General features: G+C 55.8%; 2 protein-coding genes across 2 annotated transcripts; both read left to right on the top strand.

Annotated features, from left to right (window-relative positions):
* The first annotated feature begins 1,322 nt into the window (after positions 1–1,322).
* On the top strand, positions 1,323–3,781 carry SPATA31C2 (SPATA31 subfamily C member 2). Its single transcript, XM_040449261.1, has 4 exons — positions 1,323–1,886; positions 2,539–2,593; positions 3,107–3,167; positions 3,396–3,781. The coding sequence occupies exons 1-4, from the start codon at positions 1,323–1,325 to the stop codon at positions 3,748–3,750; spliced, it is 1,035 nt and encodes a 344-aa protein (XP_040305195.1). The 3' UTR covers positions 3,751–3,781.
* Positions 3,757–7,820, top strand: LOC121013548 (spermatogenesis-associated protein 31E1-like; the record flags this gene model as incomplete). Its single annotated transcript, XM_040449260.1, is given in 3 exon segments — positions 3,757–6,937; positions 6,940–7,395; positions 7,657–7,820. Coding segments are annotated over 3 exon segments (3,801 nt in total), but the record flags the coding sequence as incomplete, so codon positions are not given.
* Positions 7,821–9,813: the final 1,993 nt, after the last annotated feature.

The following is a 9,813-nucleotide window of genomic DNA, read 5'->3' as shown; positions in this document are numbered from 1 at the left end:
TAAGTTAGTGACCACATAAAACAGATGATTATATACATAAGGTGTTATATGTGACACTCATAGTAACCACAGGAAAGTAACTGTAGTAAATATATAAAAGAAAATGAGAAGGGAATCTAAGTGTAGCACTAAAGACACACATCATATCACAACGGAAGAGAGAAAAGGAAAAAGAGAGAAAGAACAGAGCGGAAGTACAGAAAGAGCCAGGGAAAAGCCAAATGGCAATAGTACATACCTGTCAACAATTACTTTGATGTAAACGCACCAAATTCTCCAATCAAAAGACACAGAGTGGCAGAATAAATTAAACAACAACAACAACAACAACAACAACAACAAACAGAACTCATCTACACACTGCCTATAAAAGAGTCACTTCAAAAGAGGTTAGAGTGGGAGAGAGCCAAAGCATAAGAGACTCTTAAAAACTGGGAACAAACTGAGGGTTGATGGAGGGTGGGAGGGAGGGGAGGGTGGGTGATGGGTACTGAGGAGGGCACCCTTTGGGATGAGCACTGGGTGTTGTATGGAAACCAATGTGACAATAAATTTCATATATTGGGGGAAAAAAAGAGTCACTTCAGAAACAAGGACACACAGAGACTAAATGTGAAATGGAAAGAATAGAAAAAGATGTTCCACACAAATGGAAGTGAAAAGAAAACCAGTGTGTCTGTTCTCTTATCAGACAAAATAGACTTTAAAAGAAAGACTATATTTTAAAAGAAAACAAGGAAAGGCATTACGTAATGATAAAAGGCACAATCCAACCAGAAGACATAACACAAATATGAGGGCACCCGGGTGGATCAGTCAAACATCAGACTCGGTTTCAGCTCAGGTCCTGATCTCACAGGTTGTGAGATCGAGCCCCACATCGGGCTCTGTGCTGACAGTGTGGAGCCTGCTTGGGATTCTTTCTCTCCCTCTCTTTGCCCCTCCCTGCTCTCTCAAAATAAATAAATAAAATTGAGAAAAAACATTTTTTAAAAACACAAATACGTATCGACATACCTCAGGAGCACCAAAATGTATACAACACATATTTACAGACCTAAAGAGGGAAAGGGACAGTGATACAATAATTACACTATACAATACAGGACTGATACAATACAGGACTTTAATACGTCATTTACATCAATGGATAGGTCATCCACACAGAAAATCAGTAAGAAAACATCGACCTTAAATGACCCATATGTATTGGGATGAACAGAAAAGATGTCATGCACACACACATGCACACGTGCATACACACACACACTAGAATACTACTCAGCCATAAAAAATAATGAAATCTTGCCATTTGCGACAACATGGATAGACCTAGGGAGTATTCTGCTCAAAGAAATAAGCCAGACAAGTACCACGATTTCACTTATATGTGGAATCAAAAACCAAAACAAACAAACAAAACAAAACTCAGACTCATAGATGCAAAGAAGAGATTGGTGCCTATCAAGGGGAGGAGTGTGGAAGCTGGGGGGAGACGAGGAGCTACAGGGCTGGGGGGGGAGGGGCTGTGGTCCAGCCGGCTCTTCTTCTGTCCCCTCCCCCTCCCTCAGGGGCCCTCTGTGACCAGGTCACGGCTCTGTGATGTGAGCCTGGGGCTCTTGTCCCCAAGTCCAAGCTCAGCGCTCAGCTGCGCGAGGACAGTAGTGGGATCAGGAACTAACGCTTCGAGTAAGGAGATGGAGAATATTCTCTTCGCTCTGAGAAGCGTTAGCGCTGATTGGCTGAGCTCCAGCCTCCCCTCCTGGACAACCCAGACCATCTTCTGCTTCCTGTGTGGACTGTCGTTCTTCCTCCTGCTGATCTCCTGCTTCCAGACGGACCCAACATCCTCAGCACCACGAAGGAAACGCAGAAGCAGCAGAAAGGTAAGGAACCTTGGCCCGGGGAAAGAGAGCACCATCCTCCCAGGCCAGGCCAGGCCAGACCGGGCAGGGGTTAGAGGGGCAGGAGGGCTTCTCCCGGGAGATGTCGGGCCAGGAGGCCGGGTGTGGCAGAGGGCCGCGGCCCCAACACAGTGACCGGAGGACTGGAGGCCCAGAGCTCCATCTCCGGGGGAGGACAGGCTGCTGGGCACCGGGCCGGCAGCCACCTTCCCGGGGCAGGTGTCTCAGGAGAGCTGGCCTCGGTTGGGGCCGATCGAGGGCGGCGCCGAGCCCGGGAGACCCCGAGCAGGGGCGGCAGCGGGGCTCGGGTCTCGGGAAGCGAGGTGCTTCCTCCAGGCGCTGAGACGCACCCGCAGGTCTGGGAACGTTTCTCGAGCAGAGGAACAGGGACGGAGAGATTTCTCGCATCGAAAATCCGCGCGTCCATTCTTCAAAGTAGAAAAACCGAGAACAGTTTTGTCCACTTTGCAAATGAGGAACAGGAAAGAAAGCCACCCCCCCCCCCCCCCCCCCCGCCCCATGAGTTGAATGTAGGAAGTCGCTCTGTTCTTGAACACAGAGCACCTGCAGCCAGAGAGGCGAGAGAGACGGGGGGGTCCCATCCCCCCAACCCCGTGTTCTCTCGTCTCTGCAGCAGGTGGCGCCACGGCGAAGGAGCACCAGAGGCAAGAACAGGGAGATCCTGCAAGGTAAGGGGCCGCCGCGGAGCCCTGCGCCCCTGGCGAGTGTCCCTCCTGCTCCGAGCGCCCCAGCCCGGCCGTCTCCGGGACACCTGCGTCCGTCCCTCAGGAAACAGAGCCCCGGGAGGCTCCCGGGACGGAGGGCGGAACCCCGAGGCCTCCCAGATTCTGGGCCGGAACCAGCCCGAGGAGGGGCCGGACACGGGTGTCGCCCGGCAGGGGCCTGGGACCTCCAGCTCCAGCTGTGGCCAAGTTGTGGAACTTTGCTCAGGTTCCTCGGGGAGGCGACCCGGCCCTTTCTCCCCCCACAAGGTCACGAGTGGGGAAGCTCTCCGTAAAGGACCAAGCGACCCCCACCGTGGGTCTTGCTGCCACCGTGAGACCACGTGGCCTCGGACACCGATGTTCGGGGCTCCCGAGTCTAACCCCCCAAAGGTGTCCCCTAAAGGGACACTGCACCCGCCTCCCGTAAGACCCCCGGGACCCCGCCTTCGGCTCTGTGACCGGGTCTCCCGTCTCCAGCTTACAGAACCTGCCTGCAGGAGCTGGAAGGGGTTCGGGACCTGGTTTCCCTTCTGCAGAGGTAAAGAATCTTGCCCCTTCTCTCCCGGGTGGGCCTCTCAGAGCCTCCGGTGGGACCCCAGGGCTGCAGGGGGCGGGGGGAGCCCTGGGGACGGAGATCGGATACGGCCCCGGGGGGAGGGACGGCGGGAGCGCTGTGAAGCGCGTGCGGGGCCCGGAGGGCGGTGATGGCCATGCCCGGCCCTGTCTGCTCCCGGCTGCAGCGCGTGCCTCCTCGTGTCTCCCGCAGCCACTTGGGGCGGCTCTCTGACCAGGGAGACCTTCAGCAGCTCTTGGGGCAAGAAGCCCCTGGGGCCAAGGGCAAAGCAGCACCTGCCGGAGCCCATCAGCCCCTCGGGGCGCCCGTGAGAGATGCCGCGCCTGCCAGGGCCCCGCGGGCGTCCCCCACTCTCAGCCAACACCCTCCACGCCTGGCCTCCATCCTACCAGTAGGACCTCAAGAAGACCAATGTAACTTAAAGAGAACCCCAGCGGACACAGTCACAGAGAGCTCACCTCCAGGCAATTCCCATTTGGCACCTCTCGTTCCAGCCGTCTCAGGCCTTGGCCATGCAAGCTACCCCATCTTGTCCTTGTCCTGGTGATGGGAAAGCACCAAGTCCTGGTTCTTCTCCATCTGGGCACAGCGCGAGTGCCACCAACAACACCTGACCTGCCACCCAAAAGAGGCCTTGCCCTGGGGTGGCCCTTCCAGAAGGCAGATAGAGACTCGTAACCCCTCATTTGTCAACCCGGACGTCCAGAAGCTGCTGGAGATACTCATCACCAAAAGGGCGGAACAGAAGATTTGGAAGGAGAAAGAAAGGGACGGGTCAGTTGTGAAGCAGTTGGACTCAGACAACCCCCTGAACTGTGGGGGGACTTTGTGGAAGTTGCTGGGTGCTGAGCAGGACACCACAACCCCACGATCCTTCTGGCACCGGAAAAACAAACTCGAGAAGCTGCCCAGTCCTCGGCGGCTGTCATTCCCCAAGGTCTCGGAGGGCAACTCACAGCAGAAATGCAGCCAGCTCTTCTGAGGTCTCCCCTCTCTGCACAGTGAGTCCCTCAAGGCCCCTGCCTTGGCCTCTAGTTCTCAGCTACACGTTCCCTCTGTTTTGTTCAATGTTATCTCTAATTGCTTGCCAATTCTAATTCAGCAGCAAATATCTTCACGGTTTCCCCCTGCCCCACCCTTGCCCTGCCGTGGGATCCAGCCCCAACCCTCCACGCCAACCGTGTCCCAGCCCCAGGCCCACCTTGCACCCTCTGTCCCAATCAGACCTCCTTCTCCTCCACCCCAGATGAGGACCTATGGGGTATCTGGCCCTCCATCCCAGAAGAAGACACCACCTTCCATTCCAACTGAAATTCAACCTCGGGAACAGCCCTTGTTGCAAAAGCAACCAGAAGGGGAAAGGATGTTACCCTTAGTGCTGAAAATATCTCCCAAATTCTTAAGCAGGATCCCTCCTAAGCTTCTCCAGGACAGCCAGGCCTCTGAGGCCCATGAGTCAGTTTCCATCTTTCACAGGGATTTTGTCATCTGTGATATCCAGAAGCAAAACCTTCAAAGGAGGCTTAGCAAGGATAAACACCAGGGCAGTCTGGCCCACAGGGTCCAAGTGTCTCTGGACCCGATGTGGCCTCAGGGTGAATTCCCAAGGGTGAGTCAGGCACAGGACAAGCAGGGGCTCTCAAGGTCCTTTGCATCTAAATCCAAAAGCAGCCAGGCCACACAGAGGACCAGGTCCAGACACCCTAGAAGTTCCCGTAGGAAGGGCCGAGCAAGGTTTCCACTAAAGGACAACTTTGGTATGGGTCTACAGCGATGTCTGAGAAGGATCCCAACAGATCTCTCCAGGGTCTCAGCCAACTTCCCAGTGAAGGTTCCAGGAACTAGCTCTGAGAAGGAGTTAGAAAGATACTTGATGAGGACCTTGAAGAGGGACTCAGGAAAATACTTGACTAGGAGCCCAGATAAGAAACGTGGAGAAAAAACCCTGAAAGTTCATTTGCGCAAGAAATTGGGACAGATCAGCGAGGGTTTGATCCCCGTGAGTGTACTTCGACCCTGGCTTGTGGCCAACCATATTTTGCCCAAGTTCCACACTCACACGGAAATCAGAAATTCAGCACCCTTGAAGGGTCGGAAACCCTGCGTAAACACCTCCCATGAGCTGTCTTTCCTTAATTCACTCACTCAACAGACGCTGGAAGCACACATCATAAGGTTTCGGGTGAAGCATAAGTGGGGCCCACCCCTCCAAGCCTTTGAGTCCATAAATCTCAAGCCATATGAAGCTCAACCCTTGCCCTTTCCCCGGTGCCCATCTCCCTGCTTGGCCACCTGTGTATCTGGGGCCCACTCAAAAGCCAAGTTCTACAAGTTCCTGGGAAAACCTCCTCAGCCCTATCCGGGAGAAAAGGGGATAGGAGAAGAGTCTCTTCCCACCTCAGGGAGTTCCCTGCCTGCCCCCTCACCCCCATCTGAGGAAATCCAGAAATCCCTGGAAGGGACCTCACCAGGTGACAGCCATGAGCCCTCGGAGGCCCCTTTACCTGGACAGGAGGGCAGCTCACCTTCTCCGACCTTCACACTCAGCCTCATAAACAGAACCCCTCAGAGTGAGACAGTCATAGGGGCCAAGAAAGGCAATCTGGAGCCAAGTCTAAGTTCAGAAATAGCCAGAAATGAGCTAAGGGTGAAAAGGGGGGCTCAGGCTTCACGAGAGAATGTAGCAATACTGGAGATGAAGTCCAGGTCCCAATCTTCAGGAGCTGAAGAGGCCAGGGAGACGATGGAGGCTGAGAAGGCCCCTGCTTGGAAAGTCATCTTAGGACCCAGGGTGCTGGCCAACAGTCAAACCAGTTATGTGGATCAGAGGAGATTGGGGTCTCCAGGGACTAGTAAAAGCCCCTCACCACCTACAGAGTTGGTTGCCCAAGAGCCAAAGGAACCAATCCTTAAAACAAAGGTGGCTATTAAGTTTGGGCTCCAAGAGAAGGAAGAGCCAGAGGGCCAGCCTCAAGGCTGTGCCACTGGTGTACTTCTTCAAGGTTCTCCCCATAACATCACCCTTCAAGACTTTGCCACTGGCATTCTTGTCCAAGACTGTGACACCGGTGTGCTCCTGCAAGACTCTCACACTGATGTTTTCCTTGCTGAAGACATCTTGAAGTCACCCTCCGGTTCCCAGGGTCAATATTCCAGCAGGGAAACACCAGCTTCCCTGGTGCCAGAAACTGACCTGATATCCAGCCGACCAAGCAGCCAGGGGCAGCAGGAGCCCAGTGTACCAAAAGCTGATGAGCCACGTAAGAGCCAGAGCAAGATGACTGCCTCCACTGGTGAGAGAAAAGGCCAGAAGAGTCCCAAACTAGAAGGGAATAAAAAAGGGTTTGTAGAACTGAGGGCTTCCCAAGCCAGTAGGCTGAGCCACCCTCCCCAGGTTACAGGAACAGGGGACAGCCTTGGGAGCAAATGCCTCCAGCCCGTGCCAGAAAAGGGACAGATTTTTCCAGAAAGCCACTTCAGAAAAAAGATGAGGTACTTTCTGCATTATCTTCATCTCAATAAAAAAGGCAAAGGACTGGAAGATCCCCTTCAAAGAGGCAATCCCGCATCAGCCACTGTCCAGGGCCGAGGACCAGTAAGAAGCAGATCGGTTGGGGGCGGCAAAGCTGTTGAAACTCAGACGATTGTGACAACTGTGGGACAGATCCTGGTGCAGAAACTGGGACTCCACCAAGGACTTCATGCCTCAGAGGTAAATCAGCACAAAGAATTCCAGGGCCCAGTGGGTTCCCCTACCCAGACCAGAGGAGGGAGATGAGAGAGACAGCCTCCAATCACCAGGCCACCCCCAAGTCCCACAGCTGTCCTAACAAGAGCCAACGAACCAGAGACAGGGATGGCAGGCCAACCTTCCCACCCAGGGAGCCAGGGTCCCCAAGCGGGCCCTGCCACCATAAGCCGATGGTGGCAGGAGCCTCAGATCACGTCCACCGTCACCCAGTATGCAGTCTTCAAAAATGTGGCTCATCCCATCAAGCAGCGGGTGCTTCTCACGCCTTTCCTGGTAGGAAAGCTTTTCTTCAAGAAAAAATTGAGTATATGCAGAGAAAGCCTGTTTTTTCTCAGGGTAGCACATCTCCTCTATGTGCTAATGGCTTCTTCCCACCACAATTTTTATTTTCCCAAAATATATGTTGTTTTTTAATTTTTCTCATGAGAGGAGCTGGCCTCTGTCTGTGCCCCGCGGGGCGGGGGGGGGGGGTGGAGGAAGGGGAAGATCCGGGCATGCTCTCCCCCAGTGCCTGCTTTGGCTCCCAGGAATGGAGCCCTGGAAGGAGGATGGCCACGTGGTATACTCCAGACCCCCTCCCTCACACACCTTCGGTTTCCAAAACAAACGAAAGAGGAACACAACCCAGAAGACCCCACCCCGGGATCTGGCTCCGGCCTTCCCGTCCTGCTGTCTCTCTACCTTGACCTTGGGCGGCTGTAGGGGAGGGTCTGCAGGGGCAGAAACCCCTCGGCTCCGGGGCGCCTGGAAGACAGCGTCAGGCGTCAGAGCCGCGAGCCGAGTTTGGAGGCCAGGTTGGCCCTGACGGCAGCGGTGGGAGGAATCCTGTCCCACCCCCGACCCGTCGCCTGCCCCGGGACCCCTGATGGGGCTGGGGTGCAGATCGGCCGGGAGCCGCCCTTGGCTCAGCGTCACCCCCCTGCTTTCTCACACTCTGGACCAGCACGGGACGAGGACGTGCTCCCGGCCCGGGGAGCAAGCGGGTGGGGGGCGCAGAGGCCGCGAGGGACCAGCGTACCCTGCCCCCGGGGTGCGGTGACCCAGGAGCCCGCGGTGCCCACTGCCACCTGCAGGCACCCAAAGAGAGGAGTCTTTCCTGCGGTTCACCCCCAAGGTCCCCCCCCCCGCCCCCCGCTGTGGCCACGGAGCCCGGGGTTGGGGGGTAGGGGGGAAGGGAGGCCGCCGGGGCCCCTCCGCAGACGGCCAGGCTGGCACAGGAGGCCCGGCCGGGCAGGTGCCCTTCTGAGCAGTCTGGGGGCCCCGGGCGGACTGGGACTTAACGAATGGCCCAAGGACAGGCCCCGAGGCGGGTGGGGGTCAGGGTGGGGGTACTCACTGGCGTGGTGCGGAGTCCCACCCCAGGAGGGACCCTGAAGACCGCAGCAGGGGTGGCCCTGTCCCCACGCAGGTCAGGACCCCGCAGGTGGGCAGCGGGCACAGGCCTGCTCAGGCACAGCTTCTCTCCGGGGAAGCAGTGGGGGCCAGACAGTGACAGTGCGGCCAGGACCTGGGGGGTTGGGGGGAGAGGAGACCAGGACAGAGAGCGCCCGGGTCCTCTGGAGCTCAGGACAGGGTGACCTGGAGCAGGGTCCCTGAGTCTGGCTGCTCCCGGGTCCTCTCGGCGGCACCAAGAGGTGGACGCGGTCCCCACAGGCCCCTCCAGAGAAGGGCCACAGGCAGGATGCCGAGGGAGCAGCAGGAGACAGGAAGGAGCAAGTCCCCTGTGCCCTCCTCCTGCCGGTGGTGCAGTAAGGCGGGAAAGGGACGCCCCGCACTATGAGACCCCCACAGAGATCTCTGACAGAGACCCCACACACAGACCTCCACAGAGACCTCCCACAGAGACCTACACCAAGAGCTTACACAGAGACCTCTGACGGAGACCCACGCAGATCTCTCAGAGAGCTCTGACCGAGGCCAGTATCCAGGGACTACCCACAAAGACCTCCCGCCCGGATCTTACACAGAGACCTCTCAAAGAGACCTCCTACAGAAACACCTCAGAGATCACAGATCTTACCACAGAGACCACACAGTCCACACAAAGCCCCCCCCCCCCAGTGCCCCACAGACAGACCTTGAACAGAGGCCTCACCCCCATCCTTACAAGGCCGAGGGGCCACTCAGTGACAGGCCCTCTGAGTGGATCCGAAGCCACTTAGCAAGTTGGGTGTAGGGAGGAGTATCAGCAGCCTCCCCAGAGAAAATGCTGGCGTATTTTTTTATCCTAAGAAAAAGCCTTGGATTCCCCACGTAGACCCACCAACTCCTTTCCTTCACCGATTTTCATTAGCCTGAGCTCTGACCCACAGTTTAAAGAATCACAAACTGAAGAGGAGCAAATGTCTGCCAGCGCCTAACGAGGGAAGGTATCTTATTTGTCCGTTTTTAGTCACTGTTTAGTCAAACGGCATCAGGGGTCACATTTTTTGTTTTGTTAGGGACAAGTCCCTGCACTGCAAATGACTTCTTCACCCTGGAAACCCCCTAGGGAGGCCTAAAGCAACTGGGATACAGGGTGGTGTAAGAGAGCAAAGAGGCGTCTGACTCCTGCTGTACAGATAGTGAGTGCACTGTTTGTGTTAGGTTTGTGAGGTTGGTTTTATTTTATTTTATTTTATTTTATTTTATTTTATTTTATTTTATTTTATTTTATTTTTTAACGTTTATTTATTTTTGAGACAGAGAGAGACAGAGCATGACCAGGGGAGGGGCAGAGAGAGGGAGACACAGAATGGGAAACAGGCTCCAGGCTCCGAGCTGTCAGCACAGAGCCGGACGCGGGGCTCGAACTCACGGACCGCGAGATCGTGACCTGAGCCGAAGTCGGCCGCTCAACCAACTGAGCCACCCAGGTGC

The sequence above is a fragment of the Herpailurus yagouaroundi genome, unplaced genomic scaffold (genome assembly GCF_014898765.1).
Source record: "Herpailurus yagouaroundi ecotype Mexico unplaced genomic scaffold, PumYag 199, whole genome shotgun sequence".
Lineage (NCBI taxonomy): Eukaryota > Metazoa > Chordata > Mammalia > Carnivora > Felidae > Herpailurus > Herpailurus yagouaroundi.
Note: the sequence above shows the minus strand (reverse complement) of the source record. Positions and strands in the feature narration are given on the sequence as shown.

What these genes read in the sequence shown, in the direction of transcription:
- SPATA31C2 (XM_040449261.1), top strand. Translation starts at nt 1,323, where the DNA reads ATGGATAGACCTAGGGAGTATTCTGCTCAAAGAAATAAGCCAGACAAG. An exon ending in GAACAGGGAGATCCTGCAAG is followed by an intron (nt 2,594 to 3,106) that starts GTAAGGGGCCGC and finishes TCCCGTCTCCAG; the next exon opens with CTTACAGAACCTGCCTGCAG. An exon ending in CTGGTTTCCCTTCTGCAGAG is followed by an intron (nt 3,168 to 3,395) that starts GTAAAGAATCTT and finishes TGTCTCCCGCAG; the next exon opens with CCACTTGGGGCGGCTCTCTG.